This window comes from Rhinatrema bivittatum, chromosome 1 (genome assembly GCF_901001135.1).
Source record: "Rhinatrema bivittatum chromosome 1, aRhiBiv1.1, whole genome shotgun sequence".
NCBI lineage: Eukaryota > Metazoa > Chordata > Amphibia > Gymnophiona > Rhinatrematidae > Rhinatrema > Rhinatrema bivittatum.
In genome coordinates this window covers 698,126,522-698,149,749 of record NC_042615.1, presented here as the reverse complement: position 1 = coordinate 698,149,749, position 23,228 = coordinate 698,126,522, and the positions used below count along the sequence as shown (strand labels likewise).

The 23,228-nt window shown below is 41.1% G+C and overlaps 1 protein-coding gene across 4 annotated transcripts in view; it reads left to right on the top strand.

The window, feature by feature from the left end:
* The window catches only part of HOMER1 (homer scaffold protein 1), a 365,230-nt gene that overhangs the window by 219,424 nt on the left and 122,578 nt on the right, over positions 1–23,228 (top strand). For all 4 annotated transcript variants that reach the window (XM_029575555.1, XM_029575541.1, XM_029575549.1 and 1 more), the window contains one exon: positions 20,303–20,445. In XM_029575555.1, coding sequence (XP_029431415.1) covers positions 20,303–20,445 — 143 coding nt within the window. The remainder of the gene's footprint in view (positions 1–20,302; positions 20,446–23,228) is intronic.

The window sequence follows — 23,228 nt, the reverse complement described above, 5'->3', positions numbered from 1 at the left end:
GAGCGCGCGCGCGCCCTACGTCATCAGTAACATGGCGGATCCACAGTGTCGTGCCGCTCCAGGGACACCGGAGGAAGACGGCAAGAAGACACCGCGGCAGCAAGCCATCCATCAGACCCGGAGGGAGTCACCACAGTGGTAAGGAGGGCGGAGTTGAGGGCATTGAGCAGCGAAGGACGCAACACTCCAGAAGAAGAGGTTGCACATCAGCTACAGGTAATTCTGAATGTTGTAAAGGTTTTCAGGAATCAGGTGTTTAGCAAAATTGTTCTAGTCCAAACAGACCTACACAAGCACCATCCTCCTGTGTTGGGAAACTGTCAAGGTGACCCTAAGAGCCTCATACCAGATAGGAGGTGACAAAATTCTGGCAGACACTCATAATCTAAACCTCCACAAGTATTTCCTGCATCAGGTTGCTGTAAACAAGATCTTTAAGTGGGGCACATCCAAGGTGGACCAGTTCATGGCAGATTAGAACAAGAAAGTATTATTCTTCTGGACCAGAATGAGATCAGAAGGCAAACTAGTAGGAAGATGCCTTCTCCCTTCATTGGTTGATTTGTCTTCTGTATGCATATCCTTCTGTCAATTGGCCAAAATCTTAATAAAACTCAGAAGGGCTCATGAAACATGGCTGAGTTGCTTCTCAATTTTTTGTGCTTCTACCTTGAGGAAACCAGTCAGGTTCGGAATTTCCCAAGTTTTTTTATTTTATTTTATTTTTATTTAAATTTAAACAAAATCTTACAGAAACAAATTGTTCCAAGAATAACAGATAATTCAGAAATAACCATTATTTAGAGAAAATCAGTACATCTAGATATAAAATTGACATGTCATATCTGAAAAATAATAGGAAACTTGGGGGAGTCCAAGACTAATAGAGCAGCTTTCACAGGTAATATTCATATACTAACAATAAATAACACGTTTAGAGTATGATTCACTTATGCGCTACATCCCTGTGGTGCTATTTCAGGAGTGTGAATCTAAATACAATTTTAATTGCAAAAGATCAAAGAAAATATATCTAGACTGTTGGTAAATTACAATGCATTTGCAAGGGAAACGGAGAGGAAATTTTGCCCCCCTTGATATGATTTCATTCCTCATCAAAATAAATTTTTCTTTTTTTCTTGAGTGTTCTTTGTCACATCAGGGTGTATCCATACTCTGTATCCGTGAAAATTATATTGTTGGTTACGAAGGAATATTCTTAAAACTGAGTCTCTTTCTGTAACAAACACAAAAGAGACCAGCAAGGTATCTCTCGTTTCTATAACCGTCTCTGGTGTTAAATCTAGCAATGCTGTAATATTTAAAGATGTTTCCTGTCCTTGTTGTTGCTGCAAAACTTCCTCTTTTTTTTTCCCTCTTTAATCCTAGGTATACAGTATATCTTGATATGGCAGGAATTCCTTCCGGGGGGGGGGGGGGGGGGAATTTTAATACATTTATTTAACTTTTAACCAATTCTCTTGGGGAAACTGCTTTCATCCTTGGAAAATTAAGAATTCTCAGATTAACTCTTCTACTTTCATTTTCCAATTTTTCCATTCTGTTAAAGCAGATAGTATCTGATTTAATAAGATTATTTTGAACTTCTTCCACCTTTTTGATTTTCAACTCCGTCTCTCTTACTGAGTTTTCCAACAAAATTTCCTTGAAATCAAGCTTTTTAATATTCTTTAAATTTTCCTTTAACATACCAGTCAAGGTATTTATAGATTTATCCATTGATACCAAAACTTTCCATATAGAGCCTAAAGTTATTATTGCAGGTTTAACCAATGGTGTTTGACAAATAATTTGTACCTCTGGTTCACTTTCTCCTTGCTCCACAGGGTCCCCCTCTTCCTCAACTGCAACACCAGCTCAGAACCCGTGGAGCCCTGTAAAATAGGGCTCTCTGAAGAGCGTGTAGTATCCACCTCGCTTTTCGGGGGCTACAGATGTTATCAAAGCTGTTTGCTCTTCTCTCCATTCGGCAGTACCTTCTCCGAAAATCCTCATTGGTGGTTCTGGGGTTGTCTGCGCTCCGGGGCTGAGGGATATTCCTTCTGCCATGGAGCACAGCGTCTGCTCAATGTTGGCATCTCCCGCATCTCCTCCCTCCGGTATCTGTTGCACAGGTCAGGCGAACATCGACTCGATTCGCTGTTGTCTGTAATCCAAATTTGGTGTAGAGGTAACATTTAATTTTACTTTTGCCTTTCATTTAGTGTAAGGCATTTCAGGAAAAGATTCCAAGCAATTAGGCACTTAGTAAAAATCTTCCACAAAGCGAGGCTCTGTACGTCCACACTAAACGGCAACCTTCTTTGACTCCCAACCCTTGGATTGGAGGAATTGAGAGGATTGGGAAGTAATGTATTACTTACTAGGATGTTGAGGATCTTCCAAAAGGTTGCTGTCCAGAGAGCTGTGAATAGAGAGAGAAATTTCCCAAGTTTTATTCATGCAAAACTAGGGTGCTTTGCTCAACCCCCAATATACAGTCTCTAGCCCTTACAGCTTAGATGTTGAGGGTGATGTAAAAGGATTTGTTGTTTGCTAAGGTGTCTGAAATCATTCAGGCATCAAGAAAGGAGTCTACCAGGCAATCTTACAGTTTCAAAGGAGGATGTTTGCTTTCTGGTGTGATGGCAAGTAGTACAGCCAAACTAATTTAGGATCTGTTTTGATTTCTGGTTGGCTTTCCTATGGTAAAAAAACAAAAAACTCGGCAGTATAGCTAGCTACCAAATTTGAGCAATGCTGTAAATTGGAACTTACATATACTTTAGGGCAGTATGCTCACATGGAAAAACCAAATGCATACTTTTCACTTTAGTGCCCACTTTATAATTGTAGGTCCAAACTCATAGTCTCTAGTAATTTTATATATATATTTTTTATGCACATAAAATCAATGTCTAAGAACCAAATAGAAGTCCCCCACTTTACTTGATATAGCTTCCCTGGCTCGGTCTGTGTTTCAGAATGTAGTTTCCTGTATTTAGGGAAACACGTCAATAAAACAGCAGTTCTAAAAAGGCAAAAAGACACATGCATTGTTTTAAATTTGAGTCAACGTATTAATGACTTCGTAGTAAGCAGCTATTGGATGTTAGTGTTACTCTTCCTTCTTTGTAGTTCTGACAAAAAAAACCTGTCTGATTGTATAAAAATCTATAACAATGGATGTGAGGTTGACTTGCCACAGAACCTGCTGAAAAGCCTTTAAAAGTTAAAAAGCAGACAAGATGGCGCGTGATTGAAAGAGATCGTGAAGAATGCTCTGTTTTTCAGCTTGAAATTTGTATTTCCTTTTGCTTACCGGATAGAATGCCACACACTAAAAGGAAAGCCAAGCTCCGGGAGAGCTTGGCGGTCTCAGAAGCGACTGCTTCTCCGGGATAGTCATTAATACCAAGCTTCTTCGCTTCAACTCCGATTTTGCCGAGAGCGAGGGCCGCAAATGGAGGTGACGCAGAGCGAACGCCACCTTCACAGGCCGAGATATCGCTTAGCCCCGGCATGCCTAAGACTCCGTCCCCTCCTCATGGGTATATTGCAGCGGATTTTCTACAATTAATTGAGTCCCCTGATGGTTCGAAAAGGGAACAAGAAAAAGTTACCTCTTTAGAATTTCCCAGATGATGCAGGGAACCATGGAGTGAGAACCTGGCTCTTCAGACAGAAGAAAAACAGTTTCTTTTCAACAGCCAGCTGCGGAGGCCGCCTTAGTGGAACAGATTCGGGACGCCGACAGAGAAGCTGAAAGTCTGGGTGAGCAGGAAATGAACTTAAAGCCTTTTCTTGTTAAACCTCCTATAATAACTCTTGAATCGTTATGGGAAGCTTCGGCTTCAATTGAAAAAGCAATACTTAACTTAGCAAATATTGTATTGGCTACAAATAAATGGTGTATGGCTATGGAGAAAAAGACCGTGGAACAAGATTTGAAGATCAAGGAAGTTGAAGATAGGCTTGAAAATGTAGAGAAGACTCAGCAAAGATTGATAATATCAGAGCAAGCTCAAGCAAAGAAAATGGAATATATGGAGAACTCTTTAAGAAATTTGAACATTCGTGTTCTGAATTTTCCTGTGGTAAAATTAATGCCTCCAGTAGATATGTTTAAAAAATATCTGACTGAAGTATTAAAAATGCCAAATGAAATCATACCTGTTATAACTAAAGCACATTTCCTATTTCAGAATGCCACAGATAAAGGTTCAGATAAAGATAAAGAAAAACAAGAATCTCAATTAAATATTACAGAAATGCTAGAGTTATTTCAGGAAGATGAAATATCTGTGAGAGGGATACTCCTTGTGAGCTTTGCATTTTTAAAGGATAAGAATACTGGGGCAGATTTTAGGAAAGTACGCGCGCCCGGCGCAAACAAGAGTACACCGGATTTTAGTAGATAGGTGCATAGCCGCACGTATCTTTTAAAATCCGGGGTCGATGCTCGCAAGGCTGCGCAAAATCGGCAGCCTGCGTGCGCCAAGCCGCGTAGCCTTCCTCTGTTCCCTCCGAGACTGCTCCGAAATCGAAGCGGCCTCGGAGGGAACTTTCCTTCCGCCTACCCCCACCCCCGGCCCTAACTAATTCCCCCCCACCACCTTTATTCCAAAAGTTACGCCTGCCCAAGGCAGGCGAAACTTGCGCGTGCCGGGCCAGCTGCCGGCGCGCCATGTTCCGGGCTGGGAGCTGGTCCGGAGGCTGTGGCCATGCCCCCGGGCCGGAACCACGCCCGCGGCCCGGCCCCCCCCCCCCAGGAAAGCCCCGGGACTTACGCGCTTCCCGGGGCTTTGCGCACGCCGGCAGCCTATGCAACATAGGCTCAGTGCGCGCTTGGGGCAGGTTTTTGGGGGGTATGCATGTATCTTACATGCGTACCCCTTTGAAAATCTGCCCCACTGTTCTTAGATATTTTTTTAGGAATAGAAATCTTTTGTTCTATGGCCAGAAATTATGGCTTTTTCCTGATATAATACGCATAACTCAGGAAAGAAGGAAGAAATTCCTCTAAATGAGGATAGAAGCATTGGGAATATGTTCTAAATTCACACGCCGTTATCCCTGTAAGTGTGTTTTAAAATATCAGAATTCTACATTTGTATTTTTTGAACCAGTACAATTAAGAGTATTTTTGAATGCTCACCCTAGATAAACAGCTATAAACTCTCTCGGTAGGCATATGATGATGGAGTTGAATCTCTGATACTTTATTTTGTATTACATAATAATTTTGCTTCAGTTATGTTACTGATCTTGTCTCTCTCCTCAATTTCCAAAAATTAGGAGGAATTTCTTATTATAATGTACAATTTAAGATTTGTAAGTTGTAATTAGTATATCTTTTGAGAGAACCTCATATTTCTGTCACAAGTATATATTTGTGTATGTTATGTAAAATTATATAAAAATAAAAAAAATCTATAACAATGAATACCACGCTAATTCGGTGTTAAGATGTCTGGGTGCTACTATATTAGATGAAAAGATCCAATATTGGTCTTGATAATTCAAATGCGCCTCTCTGTCTCCTCCATGCCATGATTATGAAACATGTTCTATAACCATTTTAAATTAGAAAAATTGACAATATTGTACCATAGGGCATTCAAGTTATCTGTAGATGCACAACACTGATGTTCATTGAGGCTTTTGGATCGTATTCATTGACTGCCTAGTATGATCCAACAGCGTTGGCCTATTCTAACATGGCATGATGCGTTCAAAGATAATGTACCAATTTCTGTGTACTCTAGAAGAAAGAATATAAAAGAATGTCACAGCAGAAACTTTATCAGTATGTCAGCCACAGCAAGGATTAGCTCAAAGACATCCAGCATGTGGATTTTGTACCCATTATACACAAACAATAACATGCTCAGTTTGGGAAATTCCTCAAAACAATCGATCTATTATTTTGAGACATCATACTGACTGTTCAACCTCCTGGTTTGCATATGTAATTGTGTGCTCCTGCAGCCTTATTTACATAAGAACGAAGCAAGTCAGAGTTTGCCTCAAAGAACATCAAAGAACAATGTGAAAAGAACCCTTTTTTCTCTCTGTAGTACCCTCTGTGCCCCTCTATCTATCCTATTCGTGCAACCTAGCCACCAGCTTCTTTCATTGTCAGATTGTTGGGCTTGAGGACAATTTTCCCTTTCACCCATAAATCTCACAGGGTGGCCATTAATTAATATTTTCATATTCTGCCAAATATATACTGTTTTTCAAGGCAGATTTTGTAGTTGCAAGGAGTTCCCGGGCACCGATACCTCTGGAGCTGCTTCATGTTCATGTTGGAAACCCTGTAACTTCTTCTGCAGGTTAAAGGGATGACCTTGCCCATCATAGCTGTTTAATTCAGATCTTCCATAGTATCCTTGAAGGGCTTCAGGATTTGTACCACCTGTGTCATGTGTAATCAATCCTAGCAGCCAAAGGGGTGATTCACACCAATCTTAGCATCCACAGACAAGTCGTGACTGGGTATCTGTTGCTCCACTAAATCTATGCATCATCAGATAGGTGGAATTCCACCTGTGCCTACATCCTGAATAAGCTGGTGCACAGGTACCCCGAATGCTTCCTACTTCTCATGGAGCTGTTGATCCATGCTATTTTCCTGCACTTGTCTATCCCTTCCCACAGTACACACAAGGATTCATTTTCAGCTGCCCCCAAATTCCCCTGGAATGCCTCCAAGTTATATGGATAAGTTTTATCTAGCTAAGTATTTAGCCAGATAACTTGGAGACGATCAGCCAGCAAGGACTTTCAAATCCCACCATTTATCTTGCTAAGTTCAAAAGTAGCTGATCCAATAGTGCTGAATATCATTCTCACAGGGCCTTTTAAAATTCTTTCACACCTTTATACATTTTTCTTATATATCTGTCTAAAAAATACAAATAAAAAATCATTAAAGTAGGAGTTTTTCACTGATCTTCACAACATACCTTATTTCAAAAGTATTTAAAAATAAAAAAAGGTCTTGGTTGCATAAGTCTTCACACCCCTCAACTCAGTATATGGTGGAAGCCCCCTTTGCAGCAATGGCAGCCATGAGATAAGTGACTACTTTGCACAGTAGTATAATGCAGTTTTTGCTGATTGTTCTTGGCAGAATAGCACTTGCTGTTTCAAGTTGGCTGAGGATTGTTTGGACTGTAGCCTTCAAGACTTGCCACAGATTTTTTATTGGATTTGAGTCTGGGTTTTGACTGTGCCACTTGATGTCATTCATTTTCTTCTTGCTGAGGTGCTCTAGTGTTGTTTTTGTTTGTGCTAAGCATAGTTCTCCTGCTGAAGGTTAAATTTTCTCCCCACTCCCAGGTCTGTGGCAAATTGGAACATGTTTTTCTACAGGATTTCCTTGTACTTTGCACCATCCGCCTTTCTCTTGATGTTCACAAGCCTCCCTATTCCTGCTGCTGCAAAACAGCCCGACAAACGGGCCGATTCAGTATGGTGCACTCAGCCGAGCGCACCGTTAGCCCCTGTTTGGATGCACATTTTCATCGAGCTATTTTTACCCCTTATACAGAAAGGGGTAATAGCACGTGGAAAACGCGTGCCCCCCCCCCCCCCCGAAACTAATAGTGCCCGCAGCATGCAAATGCATGTTGATGGGCCTATTAGTTATTCCCGTGTGATACAGAAAGTAACGCCTGCCCAAAGTCAGGAGTTAATTTCGGCCGGCACCGGAAAAGTGCACAGAAAAGCAGAAAAAACTGCTTTTTTGTACACCCTCTGACTTAATATCATAGGGCTGTTAATTCGGAAGCCCCAAAAATTAAAAAAATGTAAAAAAAAATTAAAAATCTGCCCGCGGAAGAGATCACATGATGTGGTGTGGCTGAACAGACGTATCCACTGAAATCTGCGATACGGGGGGCAACGAATCGTTCATCACTTACAGCACAAATACATTACATGTCTATCGACAAGTTCATGTTGAAATCGCAAGCTACTATGCCCTTGAGAGGAGGGAAAAAAGACAATGGAAAGGAACCTACTGACAAGATGGCGCAGATTCTCCTCCTACTACTTCCAGTAACTCATCGGACACGGTGCAGAGAAATCTTACAAATGATATAATAGCACAAGTTATCGAAGCCGTGGTAAAGGCATTGGATTCAAGATTTCAAGACTTAGCATCTCAGTTCCAAGTACTGAAGAAAACTATCGGGGAACTGCACTCCCATATGGAACAAGCGGAGACACGAATCTCCACTCTGGAGGATGAAACTTCCTCAATAGATAAAAGAATTGCAGCGCTTGAAAAATCAAATACAGAATCTGTAGCTAAACTGGATGATTTAGAAAATAGAGCAAGGAGAAACAATCGCATCACAGGTCTCCTGGAATCTATTGAAAATCAAAACCTGGTGCTATTCTTGGAAAAATGGCTGCCAGAAGCGCTAGCTCTTACTGATCTAGAAGGGAGCCTGCGTATTGAGAGTGCACAGATTAGGAAGGAGACACGATACAGATAACAGATCGAATATTAAACTGGTCACAAAAGCAGAGGATACTTCAAGCATACCGGACACGAGAATTTTGCATACAATTCAGCTCCGGTCCATTTATTTCAGGACTTTTCGAGCCAACTTACTCAGAAACGGAAAACAATTTAGTCCACTGTGCACTGAATTATTCAAGAAAAGTGTTCGGTTTCAATTGCGTATCCAGCCACTTTGAAAATCTGGCACGAAGGGAAAGCTCATACATTTACCAACATAATTGATACCAGAGCCTTTGCCGCAGGTCTTAATGGTGAATGAATCAGTAACCAAATGCAAAACTTTTTCACACTCTAGTTGTCTCGACAGTTTGCAGATGTTTCACCTGCAATGCTTACCTTTGGCATCCAACTAGTTCGTAGTTCTCTAACAATGAGAACGCCGCACAACTATTGAATTAGTTTTTTTTGTTTATAAATGAATTCATAGCTTGTTCTTTGCCAGTTCCAGAGGGCAATAAAGTTTGGTTGTTTGAAGTTATATCATGACGTCCGTGACTTTACTGATTACTATGGAACGCACTGAAGCTGAGGCGGATAGTGGCGTCCACATTACATATCTCTAACGAACCTGGCCAACGAACTCAGAGGCGTCGACTTCGCATGCTTTGAAAATGAATTGCAGAGACTGGAGTCGCCGATCTGTCCGGGCTAGTAAGTTGACTCCTTGGTAAAACCAGAATTTAGGAGTATTACTATTTAATTTCAGCAGCTACACTCTTTATTTCTCCCCATGGGACAGTAATAGGATGTCATACTCAATCTCTGACGTCTCTGCTACTATGCATTGTCTTTTTCCAAAGATTTTCCTCGACCTTTAACTGTTGCCTCCTCTGGAGCGTTGGCTGACGAAAGGTTGATATTGCCTGATAAAGCGGAGTATAAACATATTAACACCGAAATAGCCAGATGGATAGACGAAAAATACAGACCAACAAATTAGTACATGGCTGATACCCATTGGGTTTAAAATCTACCTGCCCAATTCCTGGAGTACCGGTTTGCAATGGAGTATAGAGCCTCAGGTCACGGACAAAACAGACTGAGCTCTATTGGTATATCTGAAAAGTTGAGTTGGATGGTGCCTAGGCACAGCCGTATGTGATTCTCAATCACCTCTTTGAAATTCCTTCAAGAGGTATTTTGATTATGTGTTCTGAGGAAAATAAAAGGGGGGGGAGGGAAGAGGGAGAGGGGGAGTACCATTATTCTAGCTCTAGGGATAATAATTTCACACATGTATTGTCTGGGATGCAGTAGTGCACAGGTGCTATCAAGGCTGGGGGGCTCCTGGGCCATTTGTTTGGAAGAATTGGTCACCAATTATAAATACTCTGGGCCCATGATTCTTTCAGCAATACGCTTGGCTAGTTTGAATGTGAAAGGGCTGGGAAACCCTGTTAAGAGAGCAAAAGTACTTCAACATTTAAGGAGAACCAAAGTTGATATCGCATGCTTACAGGAGACTCACTTGACAGCTGATGAATGCAAAAAATTATGCCGCGATTGGGTAGGGCAAGTATGTTATTCACCAGCCAATGATAAAAAAGCAGGGGTGGCGACTCTCATTCATAAAGCACTGAATTTTCAATTTACTTCGGAAATAGTTGATACCGAAGGCAGATATTCCATTGTTATTGGAAAACTTAATGGTAGAGAGGTTACGATATGCAACCTGTATGGTCCAAACACACCTTTGCCCTTTTTTTTTTCGTCAATTGACTGGTCAACTCATGCAACATTCACAGGGGTGGCTTCTCATAGCTAGTGATTTTAATACACTTATGGATACCTCTTTGGACAAATCCGCGTCCAAACCTACTCGTTTTTCAAGCCCCCCTTTAACTAACTTAGCCAAATTTTGTAAAAGATTGCAACTCACGGATTTCTGGCGTAACTTACACCCCGAGGAAAAAGATTATACCCATGTCTCTAAAGCACATAAAACACTTATCACGCATTGATTACATCCTTGGGACACAAACCATATTTCCTTTCATTAAAGAGGCTAATATAAGTCACGCCAGTGTTTCAGACCACGCAATAATTTGGGTGGATGTTCAATTTGGAGGGCAGAATTCACTGTCGAAATGGTGGCGTTTTCCCACCTATATGAAAAATGATTCTGATTTTCAACAGTTTCTACAAGATAAATGGTCTCTCTTTAGGGAAATGAATGCCCAACATCTTGATAATCCTTCTCTTTTCTGGGAAAGCAGAAAAGTGGTAATGCGAGGAGAGAGAATCTCCTATCTCCACTCTAGAAATAAACGGATGAACTCCAAAATTTTACAATTAGAAACTGAACTACATCAGATCAAAAAACTAATGATCTGTGATCCGTCATCTTCCAATATAGCACGATACCACGCTCTACTCAGTCAACTACAAACCTACTTACAAAAAGGTCTATGAAAAGCTTCCAATTTGCGGAACATAATTTCTTTCGATACGAGAATAAGACGGGAAAACTATTAGCGAATTTGATAAGGGCGAAACGAAGTAGAACTTACATAGAAAAACTTAAAACATCCCAAGGCACATGGGCCACCAAGGAAGCTGCAATTGGGGAAATCCTACTATCATTTTACGCACAGTTATATACTGAAGACCATATAGGGGACCACTCGGAGGAAGGGAAATTTTTCCAAAAATTGCACTTACCACAATTAACACCACAACAAATAGAAATGTTAAACAAGCCAATCACTCCTAACGAGATAATGAAGGTCCTAAACGAGATAATGAAGTTGCAATTTAAATTTATTTGGCAATATTATTATTCTACAAAAACAGCTGCCAACTTGAAAATTTGTCAATCTTCGCTGTGTTTGAAATACGAGACCCTGATAGGGGATTATTTACATTGCTTTTGGGTTTGCTCAAGAATTCACAATTTCTGGTCTGCAATCCAAGCCTTGTGCTCTACCCTAGTGGGGCAAGATCTACCTGATGACCCTCTTTTGTGGCTATTTGGGAAAATAAACCCTGCTCAGCTGAAGCTCCAGAAAGGTCAAGGTCGCTGTATAGACATAGCGGCTTTATTGGCAAAGCAGACGATATTAACAGTCTGGCTTTCGGCAGAAGCACCAACCTACCAATGCTGGTTAAATAAGATGGTTAAACTGGCCTTTTTCGACTTTCTTTCTGTTAACAAAGAATCAGAATATAAAAAGGCGAGGTTCAGAGATGTGTGGGAACCTTTCCTTGCGGTACAACCTGCTGAAATCAGGAAAAGGTTTCTTGATTTCCCTACCACATGTTAGGTTACATTGGTCCCACAAGGGACTCACTCAGAGGGTTAATCCAGTCAAATTACATACAAACATCTCACATTAGGAAATCACCTTACATTAGGAAGTCATCAAGAAAAACCTTCAAGAAAATACCAAGAAACTATTCTGTTTGTTCTGTTTATTGACTACATTATAAAACATTCACCTGACATAAAAGAGCTAGAGGCAGGGAGGGATTGGGCGGGGGGCTGGGGACACAGTTATCTTGTTACAGGTCAATTTAAAATTCACAGAATGAGCACCTTCACAGGCATCTGACCAATCATTCCTCAGTTCAACCTTGATGCATACTGGGGGGCTATCATTTGTCATTTTTGCAGTATTGTTATTGTTGAAATATGTTGATATTGTTACCTGACATGTATATGAGATTTTACGGTGTAATTTGTCCAACCCACTGTATAGCATGGTTTTATGCTTACAAACTGTGTGTAAACATTTTCAATTAAAATAAAAAAGATATATTAAAAAAAAAAAAATCTGCCTGCAGATTGGAAGACAGACGTTCAGTTTTGCTGGCGTCCGTTTTCCGAACCAGTGGCTGTCAGCGGTTTCGAGAACCGACACCGGTAAAATTGAGTGTCTGCTGTCAAACCCGCTGACAGCCGCTGCTTCTGTCAATAAGGAGCCGCTAGGGACTCGCTAGTGTCCATAGCTCCTCCTTATTACCGTGGGCCCTCATTTAAATACTCGATCGCGCGCCCGGGAGAGCGGGCACTCACCTCGGAGCGCCGGTTCTCCCACGGTTTTTACTGTATCGGCCCAAAAATAATGCTGCCACCACCACCGTGCTTTATTTTAGGGATGGTGTTAGAGGGGTGATGTGCTGTGTGTTTGTCACACAGACTTAGCATTAAGATCAGAATGTTGCACTTTGATCTCATCAGACATAAAACCTTCTCCCACATGTGTACAGTGTCTCCAAAGTGTTTCTTTGCATATGCCATACAGCACATGATATAGCTTTTCTTTAGCAGTGGCTTACATCTTGCCACCCTCCCATACAGGGCATGTTTATGGAGTATTCTTGAAATTGTAGAACAGTCATAGTAACATAATGTCGGCAGAAAAAGACCAAATGGTTCATCCAGTCTGGTCAGCAAGTTTCCCATGGTAGCAACTCCTGCTCCGTGCAGGTTACCTCCATCCCCCCGGACCTCAGACAGGCACCTTGTTTGCGGACATTCAAGAAAAAGCTCAAGACCTGGCTATTTTGTCAAGCCTTCCTGTAACTAAACCAGCACCAGCTAGGTTATAGAATAGGTCGTGGATATTAGACTGGTAACTAGACAATCTTCAGCAAAGTCACTATTACAGCACCATTATTGTTACTGAGTTCCTCTTTCCGCTGCTAGCATCTTCTTCTTCCTACCCCAGTACCCCTGTTTTATTGTAACTTTCCTGCAACTTGTTTTGTTAAGGTTTGTTAAGGTTAATGTTTCTTGTCACACTGTTCTTTGTAAACCGATTTGATATGATATTTTTCATGAAGGTCGGTATAAATAAATGTTTCCAATCGGTCAGCTTTTCCCCCCAGTCTCAACCAGAGATGTCTGTAGTTTTTCTAAAAATAATTTTCTCTAATTTGTTTTAAATGTGTTGCTAACTTCAGGGAGTGCCCTCTAATCCTTGTATTATCTGAAAGAGTAAATAACTGATTCACATTTACTCATTCTAGTCCTTTTTAGACCTCTATCATATCTTCCCTCAGCCATTTCTTCTCCAGGCTTCTTAGGTTCTAGCTTGGGGGCAATTCCCTTATGGGGGGGGTTTGTTTGACTCCTGTGAAGATGTAGTTGTATGTGGATCTCCTGGGATGGTCACTGAACTGCACTTTTTATATCTTTTCTCCCGGTGAAATTTGTGTCCTTTATCTTCATGGAAGAAAGGTTTCCGTCAGAGATGTATCTGCAAGCATATGTAGGCTGAGCATTTTCATTTCTGAATACCTAGTTAACTTCAAGCTTTATCCACTTGGTGTTTCAGAGTTTTAGGAGAGGCTTATCAGAGGAATGATGTGTCTGCATATTGTCTGAAGAGTGCTTTGATATATCTTTCTTTCCTTGAGATAGTCTTACATCTGCAAAGACCATGTTTCTATCATGTGATGCTTAATTCATTTAATTTTAATTTTTTTTTAAATTGGTGTCAGAGTTCTTTACGAATACCTCTTTTTGTTAATGCCTTGTTACCTTGAAGTAGCCTTGAAGCGGTAGCAGTATACAGAAACATGGAAGATGATAGATAAGGTTGGTGAGACCCATCTTGTCTAACCAATTTTCCATCCTGTTGCAATACTGCAGATCCAACTAGATTTGTCTTCACTTTTCCACAGCTAAAGATCCTTTGTGGTTTTTATCCATGCTTTCTTGAATATATTTATTTATTTATTTAGACATTTTATATAGCGTTGTTCCAAATGAAGACAGGGAGGTTCTATAATGAGGCAAGGTGAGACTGTCGCCTCAGGCAGCAGAAATTTGAGGCGGCAAAAAATGTCCCTCTCAGAATGCCACTGTAGCTCTGCCTCACCCTGCCTGCCCCTGCCCTGCCGTGGCTGCCGACCCTGGCCAGCAGCAGCAGAAAAGAGGGAGAGTCATTGCAGCAGGCTGCCGCAGGAGGCCAGCCCGGCAGCTTGGAGGAGGGCCGCCGGCGGAGGCCAGGCCGGCGGCAGAGAGGAGAAATGCCACTGCCCCCGCTGGCCAGGTTGGCAGCAGCTGGAGGGAGAAGGGATGGGGGGGGGGGGGGCGGGGCGAGAGAGGACGCCATCTCGTCCCTTACCTCAAGTGGCAGATTGCCTTGAGCTGCCCCTGAATGAAGATCACAACAGTTTACAAAAATTACATTCATACAAATAGGTCAACACAACAGGGATTAATATAGATCTATGTCTACTGTGATTTTCTGGTACATATTAACTAAAGGTCTAGGATACTAGCTTGTGAGCCATATGTTCTATTTCAATCATTTTTCACACATTAGTCATTGGGTTGACTTAAGATATTTTACATCTTTCATTACTTGTTAATCATTCTAATAATATCTTTGGACTTGATATTGTAGTTCTCTGTATTTTGATATTTTAAGTTAGATTATATGCATTTTTGAAGAGCCAGGTTTTCAGCTCATGCTTGAAATTCTTTCTTTCTGATATCAAACATAACGACTCAGAAGGGGCGGATTGGCCTATCGGGGGATCGGGCATCCTCCCGGTGGGCCGGTCACGTGGTCTGCTGAGCACGGCCGTGACTGAGCCGTGCTCGTCAGACCACGTGGTATTTCCTGGGCCGGCCTGGGCGGCGAATCCCTGGGCCGATCTTCATCGGGAATCCACCGCTGCGACTCAGAGAATTCCACAACTTTGGTCCCGCTATGCAAAATATTTGGTTTCTTAGTTGTATCAGATGTGCACTCTGCATTGTAGGCACAGTCAATAGTCCTTTATTTTGTGATCTTAGTATTCACTGCGGTGTGTATGTTTTGAAGTGTCACGCCTATTAGGCTGGGGTTGATGGAGTGAATGATGTTAAAAATTAGTGTTAATACTTTATAATAGATTCTGGATTGTATTGGCAGCCAGTGCAGTGAAATGAGCGAGGGGGTGATGTGGAAAAATTTCTTTGTCCCTTATAAACTTGCTGAGGCATTTTGTAATAACTTTAAAGGTTTTAATAGTCCTGTAGGAAGGCCTAGTAATAGGGAATTGCAGTAATCTATGTTTGAGAAAGTTAGTGTTTTTAACACAGTGCCTTCATGGTTTCCGTTTGGAGGCTGTTCCATGCTTTCACAGCCCTTTCTATGAAGAAATATTTCCTTATATTACTCCTGCGTATGCATCTTCAGTCTCATGTCAACCCCACATTCTAGAATTTTCTTCTTAGATTGTCCCTAGGTGGACAATTTATATTAAGCTTTGCTTCTCTTTCTTCTTTCCTCGCAATTCTAAAAATGTACTTTGTATCCTAGTAGGAATTTAACTATCTTTGTATTCATGCCCCAAAACATGTTCCTATGAGTGTCCCCCCACCAAAAAGATTTTTTTCCTCTTTTGGGATTCTTGTGTTGTCCTTATGAGTGACTTCTACTTTCATCTCTCTATATTACAGATTCCACTGCGGGGCATCCCTTCACTGGAGTTGTGTATTGGAATTGTTTGGGTGATGTGTCTCTAACAAAGTGCTTGATCCCTTAAGGGAGTTCCTTTGTGTCGGGTACCAGTGTTCATTAATGCCCCCTCAGAGTTTTGACTTCTCACCAGGACTTGTGTCTCAAGGCAACCTCAGGACAGGATCACTATTCCCTCTAAGCTGCTCCCAGGACCCTCCTAAAACCTGCCGGCCATCAGAACCCAAGAGTTCAACCTGTGAGGAAGATGGTTGGTATAGGCAAAGCTCCTATCAGCCCCATTTGGGGAGCATCCGCCAGTTGTCGGTGTGGGCCATATGGGCTGACTTGTCCAGCAGTGCCAGCCACACCACAGTACAAGCGTCCACTTTCCAGTAGGGGTGTGCATTCGTTTGCAACGTATTGGTAATCCGCAACGTATAGGGCCATATTCATTGTATTCGTGGGGAAGCGAAACATATCGCGATTCCCCACGAATAAAACGAATTTTCACCGAATTATTCGGCCGTTTAAAGGAGTGAATTTAAACAAACCCCCCCACCCTCCTGATCCCCCCCCCCAAGACTTACCAAAACTCCCTGGTGGTCCAGCGGGGGGGGTCCGGGAACCATCTACTGCACTCACGCCATTGGCTGCCGGTATTCAATGGCGCCGATAGCCTTTAACCTTACTATGTCACAGGGGCTACCGGTGCCATTGGTCGGCCCCTGACACATGGTAGGAGCAATGGACGGCCGGCGCCATCTTGTGTTCAGGGGCTGAACAATGGCACCGGTAGCCCCTGTGACATAGTAAGGGCAAAGGCTATCGGCGCCATTTTGAATACTGGCAGCCAACGGCCCGAGTGCAGGAGATCGCTCCTGGACCCCCGCTGGACCACCAGGGATTTTTGGCAAGTCTTGGGAGAGCCTCCTTACCCCCACAAAACTTGCCAAAAGTCTCTGGTGTCCAGCGGGGGTCCGGGAGCGACCTGCACTTAGGCCGTCGGCTGCCAGTATTCGAAATGGCGCCAATAGTCTTTGCCCTCACTAGTGAGGGCAAAGGGGCCGACCGGGGCCGACCAATGGCACCTGTAAGGTCAAAGGCTATCGGCACCATTTTGAATACCGGCAGGCGACGGCGTGAGTGCAGTAGATGGCTCTCGGACACCCCCCCCCACACACTGGACCACCAGGGAGTTTTGGTAAGTCTTGGGAGGGTCAGGAGGGTGGGAGGTTGTAGTTAATTAAATTTTAGCCAGGAAACGAATAAGAATGAACACATGAACGTATCGGGGGGTCCCCCTTGCCGAATGCAATGTATCTGCCCCCCCCCCCCCCGACGAATATGAATACCGAATGCAACGTATGCGGTCCCTCTGCACATCCCTACTTTCCCAACATAGACTGAGATGGATTGTGATGCCTTTGAGGTTTATGTATGTATTTTACCTAATAAAATGTACGAATCATTTTCCAGGTTTAATTGAAAATCACCCAAAGCAATGTACAGAATCATAGCCATAATCTCTTTATGCAGATCACCTCACCCTTCTTAGAAGCCCAATGCTGTTGTAACACTGCTGTTTATGGTTATAACTGTTGCTCATTCCAGATTTACACTAATGCTTTCCTGGATGCCCAATTTAAACTATTGCTGTTTATGGTTGTAATTACCACTCTATGTAGGCTACCCCAGCATATTCTTGAAATCAACTATCTCCTGCTAGGGGTTGAACCGCTGCTTCATTTCTATCCTTTTGCCTTTAGGAATCCTCTGTTTTGAGTTCTGTTAGTGTTTTTGTCTACAGCACATCCACTGGAAATGCATTACAAGCATCCACCATCAGACCACCTTGACTTTTCTGCTACAAAACTTCCAAAGCACAAATTTTACTATGTTCTCCCCATTTAGCAATGTCAGAGTGGCTATTTTGTAAGGGATATAATTTCTTGTTGCTAAATTTTGTAGTCATATGTTATCCAATGAATAATTTCTAAACACACTATTGCTTGGATTTTTTTTTTTATAAGCATCTAGAGATATTTTCTTTAAATTTATCTTTGTTTCTATTCTCAAGGTTTGTTTTCGGTGATCAGAAGTGAAATCTTCCTGCATAAACTTTCTAGTGTCTCTGTGTTTTTTGGAGTAAAGCTTGGTCCTTCTGCTTGGAGAAAATCTTTGAGAGGTTATAGATTTTCTGAGTCTTGATTAGTTTCCAAACTTTTCCAAAGTTCCTCAAATTTTCTGCTCTAGTCTGAACACAGTAGACATCTGAAAATATTTTTTTTAAATCCTAAATTAATTCCTTGCTTCATAATAATCGATTTGGATATTCTGCTATTTTCCTACAGAGAAATGTTCTAACGTTTCTAAATTTTTGTTATATTGCACATCTTATTATCCATGAACCTACTTCCTGTACTGAATATATTTGTTTTACATTGCTGTTTTCAAAGAAGGTAATTTTCAAAAGGATTTGCATCCGTAAAACTGGGTTTTACGCCCATGAATGGGTGTTTTACGCCCATGAATGGGTGTTTGAAAGTTGCTACTCTTGGGCATATGTCTCCTTAGGGCTGAATTTTTACCCACATAAATAGACTTTTGAAAATTGCTATGATGTGTGCCACTTCAACGCTTGTAACCCCTTTGAAAATTGGTTGTATATGATTTTAATCTAAAATTTCTAAGTGCATTAGTGAAAACTAGCTTTGCTCTAATTCCACAGCTTTTCAAGAAGGAGCCATCATGCTATTGACAAATATTGTCAGATTTTGGTGTCTGGTCAGTTTGTGGTGTTAGAAGCTTCAAAGGAGAGAGCACGTAAGGAGCATTATGGTTAATAACAGTTTGGCAGATGGAAATACAGGAAGGTAAAGTAAATTTCCCAGGTTTACGCAGCCTGTGGGAAAGCAGGATTTACTTACAAGTCTGAAAAGTTATCTTGCCTCATATTTCACTGTTCTAGCTATTAGACCTCACTTCCTCTGTTGATTTACAAATTTTACCACTTGTGAATTAGGATAGGGGAGAATAGAATCTTTTTTCAAATAAATAGCTATAAGGTATATCTTTTCTAATTCCTAGCAACAGATATATATAGATATGATGGAAGATCTAAAAATTATGGCTTAACCTTTTTTTGACATAATTCATATCACAATAAAATAAATTTTCCATTTTTGTTCAGTTTTCAGTATGTTTAAAATCCATGGTCATGTGAAAATATTGACCATCCATTTTTATAAAAAAAAAAAAAGAAAAGAAACCGTACATAAACTTCAACTTGCTAGTTGACCTATACATTTCCCAATCAGTTTGTGAGGGACAGATAACAGACAGAGAGCTCAATAAAACATATTTTATATACTTTGAAAGTCCTGCAGAGAAAAAGTTATAAATAGCATTTGATAATTATGCTAGAATTATGGACCTAATTTACTAAGGCTTTTCTTCTGTTTTATGTCTATGAGAAAAAGTTCAGGCTTTATATTCTAGTTCACTATACTCAGACAAAACTGTCCTTAAAATTATGTAGTGGTTCCATTGGCTATCTCCTCACTTTTAATGCTATACATTTCATTTGTACCCATTGTCCCCTATGCTAATTTCTTCGATTGTCCATTATCATCAATCTCACGCTCTACCATACAACATTCCTATCATTTATTGTATTTTATCTTGTAGTATCCCTTTAGTTATTGTAGATAGATAAAATCAAATACTGCTGTTTGCCCTTCCATTAAGTGCATTATTGAGTCCTAAGGGGACCTGTAAAACTAGCTGCTGAGGATTTTATGCCTCCATAAATTCTTTCATGCATTAAAATAGATCTTATTTCTATTGAATGACCCATTGGTAAGAAAACAACTTTCTTTAGAGGCATCCATTTTTTATGGTAAAATAAGCATTTTTTATTCCTTTGTTCCATGGGCAAGAAAAAAGCTATAATATGACCCCTGGCGCTAACAATTAATGGAATTATTTTAAAACATACCTGAACAGGTGCAAAGGCCAAAGGTGATTTTCCCATAGGGTTTATACCAATTTTGGATTATAAAGGGAGCATATGTTCCCTTTAAAAAATGCTGGGGGTGGGGAAGTACCCCATATACATTTACACTTGCTTTTTCCATGGAAAAGACGTGAACCCTTGAAAAGGCAAAACTACACGTGGTGTTGCTTCCTCTGACTTAACCCCATTTCCAAATGACTTTTGAAAACTGACCTCTAAAAGAACACTATCAGCATTAATTTATATGCCAGCAAGGGGAGCATCTCATGCATTCTGGTAGCTGTTTAGCCATACATGTTCTGAACATTTCTAGGGAGGTCATATAAACATTTGTTCTTTCCACTTCAGGAATCAGCAGGAGGGGATATTCAATCTCCATTGACACCAGAAAGCATCAATGGGACAGATGATGAAAGAACACCACCAGAAGTGACACAAAACTCAGAACCAAGGGCTGAACCAACCCAGAATGCATTGCCATTTGCGCATAGGTACTCATTCAATTCACACATCATGATTAAGTAATACTTGTGCTCTATATTAAATCTGGTTTCTTTTTATTTCTTTTTTAACTTCAGTGATATCAGTAATATCTACAGATGTAAATTTATACAAAATATGGAACAAAATTAGTATATAGTGCTTTGTGCTGGTATTGTATAAATTATAAATATTGATATTCCATACTATTTGTTGTATTAGAATATATAGAAGTACTATGCTAAATTTCATGATTTCCATGACAGCTTTAGAGAAAGGAAGTCACATTCTCTGACAGCAAGCAGTTTACCATAATCACACACACGAGTGACTGGTAGAAAGGGTTTGGTAAGTTTTCCAGAGCTTTCCAGAAATTTTTTGGAGGTCTCTGAGCATATACATTAACTCCTGTGGTCATGCAGCATGTCTCAGTCTGTTTTTCATAGTAGACCTCAGACATGTTCCCTTTGGCAGCTGCTGTTTTCACTGGATTTATATAGTTCTTCAAAACAATTCTCTTTTCCCTGTACTTTTTGTGTGTGTTTGGTGTTTATAGTGTTTTTTTCTTTCTCCTTAACTTCTAGTTAGGTTTTCAGCATTCTTATAAATTTTCTTGATTTTTTTTTTCCACCTCTCCTATCAAAGGCCTTTTTTCTTAAGCCATCCTGTCAGTCCCACATTCAGTTTCCCTTTTTTCTCTATCTTTTCCTGAGGGAAAATGTTCTTGTTTTCATTTTATATTGTCAGCTGTTCGAATAACAGAGAAGGCACCCAGAGCTTTAAGTTTTGCCCAGACAGCAGGCAGAAAATGAACATCACTGACCACCACAAGACCTTCCACAGTTTGGGTATGGATCATGTGTCTCACTACAATGTCTTCTCTAGGATATTGCCATGAGCTATCAAGATCCACAAGATGAGATTACTGTCTCATCTTAAAAAACTGAAGAAAAAGTCCACCAAATTTTATTTATTTTTTTTATTTAAAATTACTTATTGCTCACACCCTCCAAAGTCTGGGGCGGGCAAATAATGAAAGTGTCTTTAGAGTTTTACCATTTGCTGGAGATAGGGGAAGAGTTAAAGGAAATATCAACTCCTTTGGTGCTGAAACCTAAGGTAAGGACCAAAGATCTAGATAGATCTTGGTCTTCTTTCTCATGCTGAGAACTGGGCTCTGAGCACTTGAGCATGAAGCCCTGTAGAGAAATGGCTTTGAGGTGCCATTGAAAGATAAGAGCTGTCAATACTGTCTTCTTTGCATGGCCCCAAGAGCAGGCATATACTGGTTTTTGACCTCCAGTGTAGTTGCACCTGCAGGAAAGCTCTAACTCCTATTCTGGGCACTAGTTGTATCGATCTCTAGAGGTCCAGTTTTAGTTTCAATCCCTGAAAGCACCCATCAAATGAATCCCATCGACGTTCCACTCAGCAATCTTTGAGGAGGAACTTTGTAAGCAAATAACATGAACAGTGCCAAGCATCCAGCATCAAATTGCTGCTTTTCCTGTGTTGCTGAATGTCTTAGTAGCATCATCAAGATTTAGTGTCTGTGTAAGTGCACCAAATCAATGCTTAAAGACCTCAAAAGTAAGGCTTTCCAGACCTTTGACAATGATTGACTCCCAGTCCCTGATAGTCAACCTTCATTGCTGAAAGGCAATTAATTCTAGAATCAATACATCCTTAAATGTCACCTTCAGTTTTTATAGATAGTGATTCTAAGCAATCAGTGAGGTCAATTTATGGATCAGAGAAGTTAGGTTCCACAAAAAATACCTAATCTCCCCTTAAACCTCTGATCTCCACAGGCAAGACACAGTTGTCATCTAGAGGAGCTCTCCTTTCCAGATTTTGTGTAGGTAATGGCCATTCTAATTGAGGTGTGGGTCAAAGGACTGCAGAAGCATCCTTGTTTGGCCTCCTTAATTACTTGGATATCCTGAAAGAGTTGGTAGCAATGCCCATCCACCCTCTCTACCAGGACATGTATGAGAAGATATGGGAAATCCAACATCTTGTACACTTGGTTGCTAAGAAAGTGAACACCAACTAACTATATCCAGGTGGACTGAGGTATTCGACTAGTCCTAATTGCTGCACTGTCTACGGTGTTCAAATCCCACTTGAAATGGGCTAAGCCACACGTGAATACCCAAGGTGATGAGTGTCAGATTATACAGACTATTTTGAGAGAAGGCACTATCAGAATGAGATGCTCCAGTCCCACATAGCTTCCTCCCAGATTGACATGGTCAAGTTATTGCATACCATCTTGCAAAGGGTGAAGAATTCACCAACAGCCTCCCTTATGACATTTTAGGTGATCTCCATTCTCTGATGGCTCAAGAAAAACCATATGAAAAGCATCTTACATGATGATGTACAGCATGTAATGCTTTGGAGATGGCATGGATGACCTCTGAAAGTGCTATAGATGAATGTAGACACTCATAACTAGATGAATCTGACCTCCAGGAAGACATGCAGGAAAGGCTCACCATTGTGCCTTGTACAGGAGGGATTCTCTTTGGAGATAAGGTCAAGGAGGTTGCCTGAAGGACCGCCAAACAAGGCCTCAGAAACCCCTCTTTCTGCAGCTCTCTGAGCCAGCTTCCTTTTTTAGGATCCTAGCAACCATTTTTTTTCCAGCAGAGAACGTGCTTCCAGGTTTTGGCTCATCCCTGGCACCATCAGGGCTTCAGACTTTACCACTATGAAGGTAAATGCTCTGAGCCCCACATCACTACCCAGTCAAAATCAGGGATGGGTTTTGTCTGAATTCAGAGACTAT